General features: G+C 40.1%; 1 protein-coding gene across 1 annotated transcript in view; it reads right to left on the minus strand.

Annotated features, from left to right (window-relative positions):
• Window positions 1-18,986, minus strand: part of LOC119579469 — a 76,207-nt gene extending 57,221 nt beyond the window's left edge. The window contains exon 1 of the mRNA XM_037927306.1: window positions 18,521-18,986. Coding sequence (XP_037783234.1) covers window positions 18,521-18,733 — 213 coding nt within the window. The 5' untranslated portion in view covers window positions 18,734-18,986. The remainder of the gene's footprint in view (window positions 1-18,520) is intronic.
• Between the last annotated feature and the right edge of the window lie 229 nt (window positions 18,987-19,215).

Genomic DNA, 19,215 nt, shown 5'->3' on the forward strand with positions numbered 1-19,215 from the left:
AAAAAAAAAAAAAAAAAAGGCACCAAGCACTGAGATAAACAAATGGGAAAATTTATGTAAACAAAAAGAAAAATGAAACTAAGAAATAAAATAGTATACATCAGAACCTCAAAAAAAAAAAAAAAAAAAAAAAAAAAAAAAAAAAAAAACACGAGATAAAAAAAAAAGGTTCATTAATGTAATATATAAACAAGAAAAGGAAAGAAAATTTGCCCGAAAAAAACATTTAATGAAAAAAAAATCCCAGGCGAAACAACAAAGGCATTTATCGCCTTTTGCTATTTTTAAAGGGTCAAAATCCGTAAGCAATAAGTCAAGTTAGAGCCATATTGTGTCAGTCTCCATTAGCTTAGTGACCTTACCCGTCTGTGTTATTTACTTGGTACGAGTAACAGAGTCCGTTTTCGAATGAAGTGCTGTGAGTGATGTGTATTTTTTTTTTTCTTTTTATTGGCTAGTTGTTTGTTTTTTTTCTCTCTCTCCCTCTCCTCTCTCTCTCTCTCTCCTCTCTCCCCTTTCTCTCCTCTCTCTCTTTCTTCTCTCTTTCCCTTTTTCCTTTCTCTCTCTCTCTTTTGCCACTGTTCCTTTATTTTCGTTTGGTTCCCCTTTTTCTTTCTCCCTCTTCCTATCCCAGAACAACACACACACAGACACACACACACACACCACTAAACAGCACTTTTGCATCAGCAATTGTGCCTTTTAGAGAGGACATATATAGTAAGAAGCCACAAAAGTCTATGTATGAAAGTCAATGCGGAATCAACATCTTTGCCCTTGACTGCAGTTGTTAAGTATGTTTTATTTCTTCCGTTTACGTGCGCCCGCATGTTTATTTATATATACTGTACGTACATACGTACGTGAATATATCTACGGTACATGTATGTAAATACATGTAGGCCTACATAGGGCATATATACTTATATACACACGTACGCAATGCTGGGCACATATATAGAAAAGCACACGCTACTGTATATATACATAAATACATACATACTGCATTTATATTAACATAAGCACGTGTATACAGACATGCTGGGCTAAGAAAAAACCCCACCACACACACACCCCAAAAACACACACACACCACACACAAACCCCCACCCCACACCCCACACACAAACCACACCAAAAAACCACAAAACAAGACGCAAAATTTTGGACTACCGGCAATTACTATGAATCATTTTTGAAAGTTCAGCTCATGTTCAGCTGCCAGCACGCGCTTATTGTATTTATTAAAGTTATTGTATAGCCTCACATGAACACGCAGCCAGCTGATCATATCTTAGACAATGAGGCAAATATTCTACACTTCTTGCCCCCGCTTCGTTATGTCGCACAACATTTTTAGAAGGATGTGAGAGGGGATGTCACCTTTTTTCCTAAGAGGAAATGGACTTTAAAGAATAAGAGGTAAAAAAGAAAGAAAAAAAGAAAGAAAATGAAGGTAGTGGCGTTATCTTAAAGGAGGAACAAATTAAAAAAAATGTTGCAAAAAATTGTACTGAATGATCCCCTTGGTTTTGGGGGTTTTTTGTGCTGTCTGTTTATTGACAGAAAAAGGAAAAAGAAAAGAAAAGGATTCGATTTTTGGGTCATTTTCAAAAATGTGTGGCTTATTTTGGGAAAAAATAATCTCGGGCTTAAAAAAAAAGCACACACAATATACAATATGGCCACCAAAATAATATAAAATATAGAATATATTTTATAAATAAAAAAAAACACAATTTAAAAAAAACAAAAAAGAAAAAAACACAAACAAAAAACCACACACACACACAAAAACCCCCACACACACACACACCACCACCCACACAAAAAAAAAAAAAAAAAAAAAAAAAAAAAATATATATGTGTGTGTGTATATATATATATAATACATATAGATAGAGATAGATAGATGATAGATAGATAGATAGATAGATAGATAGAAGATAAAAGATAGATAGATAGATAGATAGATAATAAATATATATAAAAATATAATAAAATAAAATAAAAATATATATATATATATATATATATAATATATATATATATATATATATTTATATATCTTTGATGTATGAAAATAGATTTTATATATGTATTGCAATAAATATTAGAAAAATAAAAACCTTAATATTTTATTAGTTCAGGAAAAAGATATATATAGTACGCATTCGAATATGCAGATTAATCAATATAACACATATTTATGCCCAGATATAAATTGTTATAAAGTTTTGTAATTTATTTTATAAATTTAATGGGATTTTTATATTATCTTTTTGAATTGTATAATGTGTTATATTAATAATATAATATTTCATATATATATGACATACGGAATTTTATAACAGATGGATAGAAGGTAGAGATATGTTATGTCAATAAATTAAATGGTTTGTGTAGATGTATTTGTATGTACAATAATATATATACTACTACACATATCAACAATATATCATACAATACAAACGATAATGCAAACGCACTAACATATACACAACAAACATATATATAAATATCATATACACAAACAATAAACACACACAACAAATAGAAGAAAAATTAGAGAGAAATAAATATGAAAGAGATGTAGTGAAATATCTATAATAATATAATAAATTTAATTAAAATTGTTAAAAGTTTGTATCTGAATATATACTCTATTTCAGCTATTATATATTTTTTTTTTGTTTTATTATATCTGACCAAAAAAAACAATAAAAACTAAAGAAAGTAAAGGATATAACAAATAAAATAATTAAAATAGCATAAAAAAAATAATAAATATGAATACCATATAAAAAAAAAAAAAAAAAAAAAAAAGAATATATAAATATATATAAAAACGGTATTAAATAAAAGATATAAGATAAATATAAAATATATAGAGATGCTAAAATATATAGATATATGATATAGAGAGTAAGAGAGATATAGTATATATAGAGATAGATATAATATATATATATAGAAGAATATATATATATATATAAATATATATATATATATATTATAAATATATAATATATAATAAATATATATATAATATAAATATATATATATATAAATATATATATATTAATATATAATATATATTATATATATAATATATATATATATATTATATATATATATATATATATATATATATTATATATATATATATATATATATATATATCTTTCGTGTAGGAAAATAGCATTTCTCCAGATGTGATTGCAATAACGCACAGAAAAATAAAACCTGAATCTTTTCTTAGTTCAGCGAAAAAGAAACGCAGACAGTCGGCGCCATTCGATAGTCGCAGATTAATCAACACAACACATGATTTACTGGCCAGATGGAAAAGCTTGTTTAACCAGTTTTGTCCTTTTATTTCATACATCGTAACGGCGTCGGCGATTTTCATGATTCGATCGTTGAAGTTGTCATAATGTGTATATTAAAAACATCAATATTTCACATGCAAGTAAGGACATACGGATATATACAGATGGATGGAGAGGTAGAGAATGTTATGTCAATAATTAAATGGTTTGTGTAGATGTATTTGTATGTACACAAACGCACACACACACACACACACACACACACACACACACACACACACACACACACACACACACACACACACACACACACACACACGCAACACACAACACACACACACACACACACAACACACACACGCAACACACGCGCGCACACAACACACACACAAACACACAGAAAGAAAACTGAGGAAAATTTGGTATCTGAATAATCCCTCTGATTTCAGCGCGTTTGTGTGTTTGTCTGTCCATCTGACCGCAAAAGAAACAAGAAAAACTAAAGAACAGTAAAGGATATCAACAAACAGACAGACAGATAAAATAGCCAAACAAACAAACAAACAGAGAACCCCCCACCCCCACCTCATCAAAAAAAAGAAAAGAAAAAGACAAAGAGCCACAGGAACAAACCGGGTATTAAACGGAGAGAGAGAGAGAGAGAGAGAGAGAGAGAGAGAGAGAGAGAGAGAGAGAGAGAGAGAGAGAGAGAGAGAGAGAGAAGAGAGAAGACGCACAGGCACACACCGAGGAGAGGACAGTGATAAGTGTCTCTGTTTCCAAAAATGGAATTCTTACTTCGAGTTTTGATAATTTAAGAGTCAAATTTTCCCTGAACCATTTTTATGAAGATTCTAAATGTAAAATATCTTTAAGGAGAAACTTTTGATTTTTTAAAAATCTATTTCTCTTTTTGGTTTTTATTTTGTTATTATTATTATTATTGTTAATTTCATCATGGTTATTATTATCATTATTATTATTATTATTATTATTATTATCATTATCATTGTCAATATCAACAAAACTAGGCTGTTGCTGTTAGCATTTATTTATTATATTACTATCATCATCGTCATCATCATGCTCATTATCATTACTATTACTGTAATTATCATTATTACTATTATTAATGTTGCTATCGTAATTTTAACAACAATTACTAAAACTACTGCTGATACTACTATTACTATAGACTACTGCTAATAATGGTAACACCACTACTACTATAATAATGTAACACCACTAGTACTACAGCCACTACTATTACTGCTACTACTGCAACAACTACTTATAAAATAACAACAACTACTACTTCTACTTCTATTTCAGCAATAGTAGTAGTAGTAGTAGTAGTACTACTACTACTACTACTACTACTATTGTTGCTGCCGCTGCACTACTGCTATTATTACTACTACTCTTGGTACTTATGCTACTAATTTTACTTATATTATTATTACTACTACTACAACTATTATACTACTACTACTATTACTACTACTGATACTATTACTACTATAGCTACTGCTATTACTACAACTACTATTACTTCTACTTCTACTATTACTACTACTACTACTACTACCTTCATCACCATCACCACCAATAGCATCATCATAATAACAATTATCACCACTATACTCAACCTAAAAGATAAAATCACTTTCTTAAGATACAAATTTGTTTACGATATGATGTTAATTCCCCCGCCAGTAATTTTTTTTTAAACCTCATTATCCTAAGGCAGATTAAACACTGTAAGTAGTTATTTGCACGCGCCGCTTTGATCTAATATGTAAACAGAATAATTTTGAATTTGATTATCATTAACATACGTGATGGTCTCTTTAAGAGGACTGTATTAATTTAGAAGCTTGCCAAGGTCATTTATCCTTTTTTTAAGTTCACTGTTTATAATGTTCTCATGTACGTTTTTTTTAGGAGAAACTATAATAAATGGAAAAAATAAGTTATCATGTGAAAATAAAGATAGTTGATATAATTATGAATGCATGGACTATAACGTACCAAATCTTATCTTGCTGTAATGAAAACTGATCTATTTACAAAAATGTACACAATATCTTGTCGTAAATAAGTGTTCAACAATAATCTACATAATGATGACGATAATGGTAATGATAATGACATAACAGCAATAATAATGATAATGGTAAAATGAAGAACTTGAAAAAGAAGAAGATGAAGATGAAGAAAACGAAGAAAGTAAGAAGGAGCAGGAGGAAGAGAAGGATAATAATAATAATAATAATAATAATAATAATAATAATAATAATAATAATAATAATAATAATAATAATAATAATAATAATAATAATAATAATAATAATAATAGTAATAATAGTAATAATAATAATAATAATAAGATGAAGAAGAAGAAAAGGAGAAAAAGAAGAAGCAGAAGAAGAAGAAGAAAAAGAAGAAGCAGAAGTAGAAGTAGAAAAAGAAGAAGAAGAAGGAGGAGGAGAAGAGGAAGAAAAACACGAAGATGAAGAAAAGAAAAGAAATAAAGAAGAAAGAAAGAAAAGGGAGAAGGAGAAGAAGAAAATAATAATAACGAAGGCAGTGACAAATTATGTTTACGTCAGCGAAGCGCAATCAGGACAAGGGAGTTGTATTTCAACAAGACGTAAAAAACACTCTTACAATATGTATATGAAAAGACAACATAGATGTTAAGGCATGAGTGATAGATGGCGCTTAAAAAAAGGAAGTTTTGAAATACTTGTCTTCCAAATAAGAATTGTTTTATTATTATTATTATTATTATTATTATTATTATTATTATTATTATTATCTTATTAATATTAATCATTCGTTTCAAGGGGCTTCGTATTTATTTGTTTTAGTTACACACACACACACACACACACACACACACACACACACATACATACATACATACATACATACATACATACATACATACATACATACATACATACATACATACATACATACATACATACATACATATATATATATATATATATATATATATATATATATATATATATATCATTACTCCTATAGCGAAATAAATTAACAAAGATCTAAAATCGTCCATATCTTTCTACCTTTTCTTTTCTGGGTATTATAGGCATGGCCATTGACAATATCGAAATCTATTACTGATAACAGTTTCAGTATTTATTTACCGTTCTTAATAATAGCATTAATGTATTATTCATTATGATAATAGCATTAATTTACAGCCCTGTATTGAGTTTCGTGAGATCCAAAGTTGGCAAGGTTCAGATATTAAGGTCAAAAATGAATCGCAGTAAAGTTGCTGTAATTAAGAGATCCCTATCAATTCTTATTTATTTCTTTTTGTCTTCTTCTTCTCCTCTACCCTTTCTTCTTCTTTCTTCTTTCTTCTTTCTTCTTCTTCTTCTTCTTTTCTTCTTCTTCTTCTTCTTCTTCTTCTTCTTCTTCTTCTTCTTCTTCTTCTTCTTCTTCTTCTTCTTTTTTTCTTCTTCTTCTTCTTATTATTATTATTATTATTAGTCTTCTCCCCCCCCCTCCTTCTCCTCCCCTTTTTTCTATTTCACTTGGGTGGGGATAAGGAGAGGTGGGGGGGGGGGGTGTCCATCAGGGTATGTCAGTCTCACCTTATCTATCGTGCGTGATTATATGCCCCGGTGTATAATTATGCCTCGGAGGTACCGCATGTTTTATTGCGGCGCACTTACGGAGCATAAACGTGGTGACCTTTGACCTCCCATTAATGAGGAATAATGCAGATTGTGGATTGATATCACAGGATTGGATTCACGGGAGTTTTTTTTTCCAGCCTGACGACCTAATAAGCGGTAGGATATAGGCCACATGCGCATACACATACACATACACACACGCACACGCACACGCACACGCACACGCACACGCACACGCTCACACACACACACACACACACACACACACACACACACACACACACACACACACACACACACACACACACACACACACACACACACACATTTTTTCTGTACCAAAATTTCCTGCAATTCTATGTTAGTTTTGGCCTAAACAGTCATTGTCAAAATAAAAAAAGGAAAACAAAATAAATAAAAGAAAACGGCGGAGAGGAGAGACTACACAAAATCTATAAAAAGCGAGCCAGGGGATCTGTTTTGGCACTGCAGAGCACCTAGAAGAGCGGCCACGCCCCTTTCGCTGTGATCAAAGGTCGTAAACTGCTCTTGCCCGACAATGGAATGTGAATCAAAAGAAAATATTTTCTTAGAATCAAAATACCACACGTGTTCAACATCATTTTTTAGGTCATCTTCAAAGTGGTTTACAGGAAATACTTCAGAAGGCATAATTATGTAAATACTACAATGCCGCACGTGCCACATATTACACGTATCAAGACGTATACAATATTACATTATTTTCGCCGTGGACAGAGCTTTGAAAAGGGCGAGCTGGTGACTACGGCAGATAAGTACGATTTATTACCGTGATCGACGCGTGTGAAAAGGAACTTGGTGTCGTGGCAATACTTAACGGCAAAATGTTAAGGGATGTGGAACAAGCAAAATATTACTTATGTTATTAAATACAATATTAAAGACACTGAAAAAAGGAGGAAAAACAACCGGGCACAAGTATATATTACATTATTGAACAAAGCAAACCCACGACAGACCCAGGGTAGGATACGTCAGACGGGGAAAAAAATCCTGGAAGAAGCAGTAAAGGCAGATAAGAGTGACATGACATTAAAAAAAATTGTCGTGAACAAGAAGACTCGAAATGACTGCCATTAAACACACCCCATGCCAAACAGCAACATACACACACACAGACACACACAGACACACACGCACACACACGCACACACACACACACACACACACGCACACACACATACAGTGAGAACAAAAGCAAAAACGAGAGCGAAAGATTAGAGAGAGGGGTATATATACATACATACATATATATATATATATATATATATATATATATATATATATATATATATATATATATATATATATATATATATATATATATATATATATATATATATATATATATATATATATATAAGAGAGAGAGAGAGAGAGAAGAGAGAGAGAGAGAGAGAGAGAGAGAGAGGTACAGACACTGAGATTGAGACTGAGACATAGACAGAGACAGAGACTGAGACTGAGACTGAGACTGAGACAGAGACAGAGACAGAGGCAGAGACTGAGAATGAGACTGAGACAGTGACAGTCAAAGAGACACAAACACAGACAAAGACAAAAACACAGACAGAGACAGAGAGAAGCACAGGCATGGTAGTAGGAAAATAAATTCACCGCAAGAGAGAGAGAAAAAAAATTGAATACACGATCTGCTTCGTGGGTTGAATTTCAAACGTATTTGCTCTCTGACATTTCCATTTATCTACGAGTCAACTTTCCAGCCGTGTAAACAATTTTTTTTGAGTTACATTTACTATTTTAAGTTCATCATAGTGAGATAAGCTTAAAGGTAAGACACAATATTGAAAATAAAGAGATTCGAAAAAAATGGTATATATCCATGTACAAAACGTGGAAGATGGATAAAGCAATGGATAAATAAGAGAATGAATAAATTAGTAAATATATAAAGAAACAAAGAAATATAGAAAATGAAAAAATAAAAGGAATAATAATTAATAACAATAATAATAATGATAATGATAATAATGATGAAAGAGAGAGAGAGAAGAGAGAGAGAGAGAGAGAGAGAGAGAGAGAGAGAGAGAGAGAGAGAGAGAGAGAGAGAGAGAGAGAGAGAGAGAGAGAGAGAGAGAGAGAGAGAGAGAGAGAGAGAGAGAGAGAGAAGAGAGAGAGGAGAGAGAGAGAGAGAGATAAGAAGGTAGATAGATAGATAGATAGATAATAATAGAAGAGAGAGAGAAGAGAGAGAGAGAGAGAGAGAGAGAGAGAGAGAGAGAGAGAGAGAGAGAGAGAGAGGGAGAGAGAGAGCCGAAACAGGTTTTCCTGCAAGCGTACTTCAGTTGCCAAGGCGAAAATGCTTAGCTTAAGGGGACGTCGAAGCCACGCGGATTAAATAAAATAAAAATGAAAGACTCGACGTTTTTAAAAATGAAGTACAGACTATAAGTTTTAAAAAGAAGGTTTAATTGAGGTGAGAGAGAGAAAAAAACGATGGATCTCAATAAAACAAAAATAAATAAATAATAAAAAAATAAAATGACAGATGACATGTCAAATCAATTTCATCAATTGACAAGAGTGAAGACGAAGAAGAAGACAAAAAAAAGAAAGAAAGAAAGAAAGAAAAAAAGATAATGAAAAGAAAGATAACAAATAATGACTGTTTCCTAATGATACGTAGTTCCAGCTGATTCCTAAGTCAAGATAAGGCTACGTCATAAGCGTCAAAGTTAAAAGAATAGGGGACAGGGGCGTGTGTGTGGTGGGAGCGGGGGGGGGGGGCAGAAGGAGATGAGAGGAAGAGGAAAGAAGATGATGAGAGGAAGAGGAGGAAGGGAATGAGAGAGGAGAAGGGGAAGAAGGAGATGGGAGGAGGAAGAAGGAAGAAGGAGATGAGAGGAGAAAGGAAGAAGGAGATGAGAGGAAGAGAAAGGAAGGAGATGAGAGGGGATAGGAGGAGGGAGTGAAAGGAGAAAGGAATGAAATAAAAGGATAAAGGATTTAGAACAGGAGGAAGGGAAAAGAAGGGGAGAGAAGGAGGGAGAGAAGAGGAAAGAAGTGGAAGAGAAAGGAGGAGGAAGAAGAGGAGGAGGAGATGGAACAGAGGAAGGAAAATAAGAGAGAGAAGCCGAAGGAGAAGAGGAAAGGGAATAAAAAAAGAGAGAATAGCTAAGAGAGAGAGAGAGAGAGAGAGAGAGAGAGAGAGAGAGAGAGAGAGAGAGAGAAAAGAAAAGGTAAAAGCAAGGAAGCGGAGGAAATGAAAAAGGAACAAGAGAATAAAAATTGGAGAAAAAAAAGAGAGAGAAAGAGATAACGTCGGCCGAAGAAGGGAGGAGGTTCAGCGATGGGAGAGGAGAGGAGAGGAGAGGAGAGGAGAGGAGAGGAGAGGAGAGGAGAGGAGAGGGAGAGGGAGGAGAGGAGAGGAGAGGAGAGGAGAGGAGAGAGGGGAGAAGAGGAGAGGATAGGTGAGGAGAGGAGGGGAGGGAAGGAGAGGGGAGGAGGGAAGGGGAGGGGAGGGTAGGAGAAGTGAGGCGAGGAGGGAAGGGGACGGGAGGGAAGAGGAGGCGAGGAGGGGAGGAGGCGAGGAGGCGAGGAGGGGAGGAGGCGAGGAGGGGAGGAGGCGAGGAGGGAAGGAGGCGAGGAGGGGAGGGGCAGAGCTGTCTGGCGCCAAGGTCTGGTCGGGGACCGTCGCGCGACCTCTGATTGTAGAAGAGGCGGTGCATCTGTGGCGGGCGTATGTGGCCCCTGATTAGAGGGAGAGGAAGGGGGAGGGGAGGAGAGGGGGGGGAGGAGGGGGGGAGAAGGGGGGAGGAGGAGGAGGAGGAGGAGGAGGAGGAGGAGGAGGAGGAGGAGGAGGAGAAGAAGAGAGGAGGAAGGAGGGAGGAAGGAGAGGGAGAGAGGAGGAAGGAGGAGGGGAAGTGCAAAAAAATAACGAGATGCGAAAGGAGGAGAAGAAAAGGAAGGAAAGGAGGAGAATGAGAATATGAGAACAACGGAGGATTTTTTTTTGTGTGTGTATCTGAGCATGTTCGTGTATTCGTACGTCCATGTGCGTGAGTGTTCGTGCTTGCATGGCCAAGTGCGCAAAAGCGTGTGCGTGTGCGTGTGCGTGCGTAATTACACGTACCCGGAACTTAGTGGTCAAGATCCCATTAATATGGAAATTCGTATTTATGGCTATTTAAAGTGCGTCCAGATTTTAGTGCTCTATACCTCGGACAGGAATCACGTTTTTATCACAGTAAGTCCACTTTTTTCTCTCTCTCTCGACGCGACTTTTTTATGACTTTTGCTCATTATTTCTCGCTCAATTTTCATATCGTTTCGTCGAAATTAGCGGTAGGGTGTCTTTAGCCCGCCGACGATAGTAATTTCGACTTTGTGGAAAGCGAAAATGTACGTGTATCAAATCTAAGAAGTGGTAAGATAAATCTCCAATAAATGATAGAGTGTAAGTGATTTTTACAGGTTTAGTGCATTGGGAACAGATTGTTAATAAAAAGGCGCATCGTAACGCAGGAACAAAAAAAAAAAACAAAAAATTAAAAACGACATTTAGAGGAATAAAATTTCAGGTCACAGGGCAAATAAGCAATAAATAAATAGATAAATCGATGCATACGTTAATAGATAAACAAAACGTATGAGAGAAAAGGAAAGGGAGATATGAGAAGATAACAGACAATAGATATTTGACAAATAGGTAACAGACGAGGAGTCGATAAACTGTCGACGGACGATAGACAGATGATAGAGATTCATGCATACGATAGATATACCACATATAGACATATAGACGATAGATGAACATTTGGAAAAAATCGATGGACATACGACAAAGACACGATAGACAGATGATAGATAAACGGAAGTCAGAATATCCCAAACGAGTCCAATTTTAAATATCTATTGGGTATTTTTTTTTTTTTTTTTTTTACATTTATCTGACTAAATCATTTATCTTTCTGGGATTTCTTTGGTGGATTTAATAACTAATTTCAATACCGAAAGGAAAATGGAAAAGGAAAAGATTGAATTGAGAGGGGGGGGGAGGGGTGATGAAGGGAGGTGGGGGGGGGAAGGGGAAAGGAAAGAGGGAATATGGGAAATAAGAAAAATAAAACGGAAAGGGAAAAGAAACAGGGGATATAGGAAATAAAAGGGAAGGGAGAAGGAAAACGAGAAAAAGGAAATAAGAAAATAAAACGGAAGGGGGAAAGAGAAGGAGATTCTGGGAAATAGGAAAATAGGAAATAGGAAATAGGGAAAAAGAAAATTGGGAAAAGAAAATGAGAAAATGGAGGAAAATGGGAAGTAAAAGGAAGTATGGGAAAAGAGCGAAGATAAATTGGCCGGGGGGGGGGGGGGGAGATCAGAGAGATAAAAAAACTGTTAAAAAAAAGTTAGGCGGTGAGTGTCGTTTGGTAGAATTATAAATCGCGTTTTTGTTTTCGTTGTTGTTGTTTAATAGCGTGTGCGTATACGTGTGCGTGTGTTGTTTTCGTTGTTGTTTTCGTTTTCGTTGTTATTATTGTTATTGTTTTCGTTGTTGTTGTTGTTATTGTTGTTTTTGTCGTTGTTGTTGACGAGGTCCGGGTGCTGATGGTCGTAGAGGATGTGGGAAGTTATTTTAATGAGGCACGGCAGCTCCCCGATGGTCTATTTTTAAAGGAAGCTTTATCGCTCTCACCTCTCACGCCTCGCTCTCGTCCCCAATCCATCGGCGGCGTTTGTCCTCTCTCTCTCTCGCACCCCCTTCGCCCTCTCCGCCTCCGTCCGTCTGCATCTCCTCTTCCTCTTCATCTCTCCTCTCTCTCTCTCTCTCTCCTTTTCCCCCCGTCTTTTAAATTCTCTCTTTCCTTTCTTCACTCCCTCCCTCCTTTTCTCTCTCTCCTTCTCTCTCTTCCTATTTTTATCCCTCTCTCTCTCCTTCCTTTTCCCCTTCCCCCTCTTCCTCTCCTAGCTCCTCCTCTTCTCCCTCTCTCTCTCCTTCCTCTTTCTCCTCTCCCTCCCTCTCTCCCTTCCTTTCCTAGCTCCTCCCCTTTTCAATCCTCATTTCTCATTTCCTCCCTCCCCCCTCCCCCCTCCCTCCCCCCCTAGAAACAGTCAGTGATTAAGGGTGACAATTATAACACGCGAGGGGGGGAGGGGGTGTTGGGGGGGTAAAGAGGGAGGAAGGGAGGAAGGAGGGAGGTGGGGGACGTGCGGATGGGGGAGGGGGAGATAAGAAGGAGGGTGGGGGAGGGAGGAAATAGGGGAGCGGGGAGGGAGGGAGGGGTGGTAGGAGCCTAGAAAGAGTGGAGGGAGAAAGGAGGGGAGGGGAGGTAGGGAGGGTTGGTGGGTGAGGAGGGAGGAGGTAGGAGGGAGGAGGGGGGAGGGAGGAGGGAGGAGGGAAGAGGAAAGAGGGAAGCGGGAGGAGGGAGGAGGGAGGAGGGAAGAGAGAGAAGGGAGGAGGGGGGAAGGCCAAGAGAGAGTGGAGGGTGGGTGGGAGGAAGGAGGGATGAAGACCTAGGAGGGAGGGATGGCGGAGGGAGTGGGGAGAGAGAGGAAGAGAGGGAGAGAAGGAGGGAAGGAGGGGTAGGAACCTCGAGGAAAGGGGGGAGGGGAGTCCGCGACCTAACTCCTCGTGTCCGATAATTGTCTCGTTAAACCGGCCAGTTCGCCTCGTTATCGCGGCCCAGGTCCTTTCGGGCGCAGGCACGCTCGGGGCCTCAGGTCGATCGGGGAGACGATCGCAGAATCTCTCGAGGGAATAATGATGCTGACGATAAAGAACCGCTGCGGAAAGCTTTTGAAGGAGGGTCGCCTAGGTTACGGACGCACGCACACGCAGGCACGCGCACACGCGGGCACGCACACACACATGCGCGCATACACATACACACACACACACACACACACACACACACACACACACACACACACACACACACACACACACACATACACGTACACATACACACACAAACTCAAACAAACAAATCAACTAACAAAACCAGACACACTAACGTGTACACAGAGATAAAAACGAAACAGCCACAATAAGAAAAGCAATTGAATCGTAAATGTAAAACGTTACGGTTCAGTTTCATTTCTAATTCTGGCTGTTTCGTTTTTTACATACATCAATATGTGTGTGTGTGTGTGTGTGTGTGTGTGTGTGTGTGTGTGTGTGTGTGTGTGTGTGTGTGTGTGTGTGTGTGTGTGGTGCTGGTGTGCGTGTGCGTGTGCGTGTGCGTGTGCGTGTGCGTGTGCGTGTGCGTGTGCGTGTGCGTGTGCGTGTGCGCGTGCGTATGTGTGTGCGTATGCGTGTGCGTGTACATATGTGTCTACGCGTGTATGTATAATTAACTTCAGATTGCCTAAAGACATTTCTTTTTTCCATCCTGTTGCTTTGTGTGATACGCACTTTCTCTGTGATCTTGGCTAACGTGGGGTTAGCCGGCGCCTGCGGGAAACCACAAACTTTACCTTCAGTCTAGAGGAAAATCACATAGACACACGAGTGGATTTTCGTTTTTTTGTCAAGAGCGTGTAACTGGTTATCTATCTGGTGCGTTGCCTGCCTGCCAACATCGGGGAGAAAAAACGAGAGGGAGAGAGAGAAAAGGGTGGAAAAATACAGTCTGCTGCATCTACAGGTCAAAAACAAGGTTAAAGCTATTAGAATTAGGGCTAGGGGGTGGGGGGAGCGTGTGGGTATATGGGAGGGGGAGGCAAAGAAAAGGGAGGGGGGGGGAGGGGAGAGTTCTTAGGACTCGTCGGTACATCTCATCTGATTACAGAAGTTAGGGAGGGGGGGAGGAGGAGAGGGAGGGAAGTGCCATAGGCCTATCAATCAGGGAGCAATTGTTAATTTATCATAAAGCATGGCGGAAGGGAAGGACCCCGGGTCATTTCGATCTGACAAATCACCAGCGCCCATCGAAACCACTCGTGCCCATCAGATGACCACGCCCACCCAATCACCCACGCCCATCTGAACCACCCTCACCCACCCAGCTCACCCCCCGCCCATCAGAACCACCCATCAATTCCAACAGACAAATCATCAAGACATACTTTGTTGATCATAATCTATCGAGTGGCTGTTCGTAATTCCAATCACGTGGCGACAGTTCATGAGTCGTGTGTCCTTCGAAAAAACTTGTTCACGACGTGTTGAAAGCTTGGGTAATTGGGTAGCCACGATGGGGAAGAGAGATGGGGCGTTTTACAGGGAGAAAGAGAGAGGGAGGGAGGGAGAGGGAGGGAGGGAGAGGAAGGAGAAGGAGAAGGAGAGGAAGAGGGAGAGGGAGAGAGGGAGGAAGGGGGAGGGAGAGGGAGGGGGAGGGGGAAGAGGAGAGAGAGATTGGGAGAGGGAAGGAGATTGAGAGAGATAGAGAGCGCGCGCGAGAGAGAGAGCGAGCGAGAGAGAGAGATGAAATTTATAGAGAGGAAATGAGAGAGAGGGAGATGAAATTTATAGAGAGGAAATGATGAGAGCGAGAGAGAGAGAGCGAGAGATAGAGAGAGAGAGAGAGAGAGAGAGAGAGAGAGAGAGCAAGACATACACAGAGAGAGAGGGAACGAGACATATACAGAGACAAGAGTCAGTCCGAATCACAGACAGACAGACAGACTAACGAACAGGCGGGATGAAAGAGAGCTAAATAACTAAACATATTAACAAATCCTTAACACTCCAGAAAAAAAAGAGAAATGTGAGGGTTATCAAGCGGCGGGAGACAGAGGCAGGGAGATCCATCCTAGGTCCATCCTAGGTCTGGTCTTCTTAAATCTGATATAATCTCTCTTGTCTATCGTAGGGCGAGGTCGTGAATTCTAGAATTCTGTTCTTGTGGTCTTCCTTTCTTTAATGTTTTTACATGTCTGTCTATTTTATGGCCTTCTGTGTGTTGTTTATTGCCTTTCCTTCTGTCTGTCTCTGTCTGTCTGTCTGTCTGTCTGTCTGTCTCTGCCTCTGTCTCTGTCTCTGTCTCTGTCTCTGTCTCTGTCTCTGTCTCTGTCTCTGTCTCTGTCTCTGTCTCTGTCTCTGTCTCTGTCTCTCTCTCTCTGTCTCTCTCTCTCTCCCTCCCTCCCTCCCTCCCTCTCTCTCTCTCTCTCTCCTCTCCCTCTCCCTCTCCCTCTCTTCTCTCTCGCTCTCTCTCCCCCTCTCTCTCCCTCCTTCTCTCTCTCTTCCTCTCTCTCTCCCTCTCTCCCTCCCTCCCTCCCTCCCTCCCCCCCTCTCTCTCTCTCTCTCCTCTCTCTCCCCTCTACTCCTCCTCTCTCTCTCATTCTCTCACTTTTCCCCCCCCCTCTCTCTCCCTCTCTAATCTCTCTTTTCTCTCTCGCTCTCGCCTCTCTCTCTTTCTCCGCTCTCCCTCTCTCTCGCTCTCTCGCTCTCCATCTCTCTCTCTCCCCCCCCTCTCTTCTCTCCCTGTCCCCCCCCTCTCTCTCCCTCCCCCCCACCCTCTCCTCTCTCTCTCTCGATCTCTCTCCTCTCTCTCTCTCTCCCTCTCTCTCCCCCTTTCTCTCCCTCTCTCTCCCCGTCTCTCTCTCCCTTTCTCTCCCTGTCTCTCTCCCCCCTTTCCTCCCTATCTCTCTCCCTCCCCCCTATATAATCTCTCTACTCTCTCCTCTCCTTCTCTCATCTCTTTCTCTAACTCTCTCTCCATCATCTAACTCTCTCTCTCTCTCTCTCGTCTCTCATCTCTCTCCTCTCTCTCTCTCTCCTCTCCTTTCCTCCCCCCCCCTCCTCTATCTCTCTTTCTCTCTCGCTCTTCCCTCCTCGGCTCTCTACTCTCTCTCTCTCAGTCTCTCTCTCTCTCTCTCCTCTCATCCTTCCTCTCTCTCTCTCTCTCTCTTCTCCTCTCTCTCTCTCTCTTTCTCCTCTCTCCTCTCCCCTTTCTCACCCTCTCTCTCCCCCTTTCTCTCCCTCTCTCTCCCTTTCTCTCCCTGTCTCTCTCCCCCTCTCTATCTCTCTCCCTATCTCTCTCCCTCCTCCCCCCTCTCTCATCTCCTCTCTCCCCCCCTCTTCTCCTCTCCCTCCCTCCCTCTCAACTCTCTACTAACTCTCTCTAAACTCTCGCTCGTCGCCTACGCTCTCTAACTCTCTCTCTCGCTCTAACTCTCTCTCTAACTCTCTTCTCTATATATATATCTCTCTATCTCTCTCATCTCTCCTCGTCGCTCTCGTCTTTCTCTAACTCTCTCTCTTCTCTAAATCTCTGTCTCTCTCTAACTCTCTCTGTCTCTCTCTAACTCTCTCTCTATATATATATCTCTCTATGCTCTCTCGCATCTCTCCTCTCTCTCTTCTCTAACTCCCTCTCTCTCTCCTCTCTCCTCTCTCTCTCATCTCTCTCTCTCTCTCTCTCTCATCTCTCTATATATATATCTCTCTATCTCTCTCTCTCTCTCTCTCTCTCTTTCTCTAACTCTCTCTCTCTCTAACTCTCTAACTCTCTCTGTCTCTCTCAATCTCTCTCTCTCTTTATCTCTCTCTCTCTGTCGGTTCTCTCTTCTTCTCTTCTCTCTCTCTCTCTCTCTCTCTCTCTCTCTCTCTCTCTCTCTCTCTCTCTCTCTCTGTAACTCTCTCTCTCTCTCTGTAACTCTCTCTCACTCTCTCTATCTCTCTAATCTATCTCTCTAACTCTATCTCTCTAACTCTATCTCTCTAACTCTATCTCTCTAACTCTAATCTCTCTAACTCTATCTTCTAACTCTATCTCTCTAACTCTATCTCTCTAACTCCTCTATTCTCTAACTCTATCTCTCTAACTCTATCTCTCTAACTCTATCTCTCAACTCTATCTCTCTAACTCTATCCCCTGTTCTCTAGCTCTAGCTCTCTCTCTCTCTAACTCTCACTCGCTCTCTCTCACTCTCTCTATCTCTCTCTCTGTAACTCTCTCACTCTCTCTCTCTTTTTCTCTCTTTATCTCTCTCTTTCTCTCTCTCTATATCTCTCTCTCCTCTCTCTCTCTCTCTCCCTCTCTCTCTCTCCCTCTCTCTCTCTCCCTCTCTCTCTCTCTCCCTCTCTGTAACTCTTTCTCTCTCTCTCTCTCTCTCTCTCTCTCTCTCTCTCTCTCTCTCTCTCTCTCTCTAACTCTCTCTAACTCTCTCTCTATCTCTCTATAGCTCTGTCTCTCTCTCTAACTCTGTCTCTCTCTCTAACTCTGTCTCTCTCTCTACCTCTGTCTCTCTCTCTACCTCTATCTCTCTTTCTAACTCTATCTCTATCTCTAACTCTGTCTCTTTCTCTATCTGTCTCCCTCTCTCTCTCTCTCTCTCTCTCTTTATCTCCCTCCCCCCCTCTCTCTCAGTCTCTCTCTCTCTCTCTCTCTCTTCTCTCTCTCTCTCTCTCTCTCTCTCTCTCTCTCTCTCTCTTCTCTCTCCTCTTCTCTCTTCTCTCTCTCTCCTCTCTCTCTCTCTCTCTCTCTCTCTCTCTCTCTCTGAGAACTCCCATGACAAGCCAATAACCCAATGTAAATAAACCACCGAAGCAGCACTCACCCGATAAGCGATGGTTGGAAGTCCTCTCTCCAGCCTCTTCCTCTGTTCCTGCAGCGTGTTGTCGAGCCTCTGCAACAGGTCGTCGATGCTGGGTTTGGGCGCAAGTCTGTGGGCGCTGCGATGCCTCCTTATACCCAGCGCGCCCGTAGTCAGTATCAGAATCAAATACACTGACATTCCAAGGCGGAATGCCGTCTTGTTATCGCAACGCATGGTTATTGAGTCCGTATGTCGAACGAGCGATGTTCGATGAACTATTAGAAGTGTATATAGTTGATCAGAATACCGCGCGATGCACCAGAGTCTACCGAAAGTATTTGTAAAGGGGCCGCCAGCACACGGCTGAGCGGAGTCTCAAAAGGAAGAACTCTCGAGTCTCTCTCGTCAACACCCTCGTGTTTCTGCCAGAACCGAGAGGTCTTTCACGGCCTCGTCTCAGGGTTAACCGCAGGCTTCCACTAACAGCTCAGGGCACCGCCTTATTTATATACCCTCGTACCGGCGACGCGTAAGCAGTTACCAGGTTACGTTTTCGACGGCAGACCAAAGCGCCAGTTTTATCTAAACAAATCCAAAGACAACGGAGTCGTTTTAGAAGCAGATGCTCCCGAACATAATCCCTTCAAACTCAGAACGAAAACAGAACGAAGAAAAGAGGGAGAGAGAATAAAAAACGGGGAAGGCGGAGTCATTGG

Source organism: Penaeus monodon, chromosome 12, assembly GCF_015228065.2.
Source record: "Penaeus monodon isolate SGIC_2016 chromosome 12, NSTDA_Pmon_1, whole genome shotgun sequence".
NCBI lineage: Eukaryota > Metazoa > Arthropoda > Malacostraca > Decapoda > Penaeidae > Penaeus > Penaeus monodon.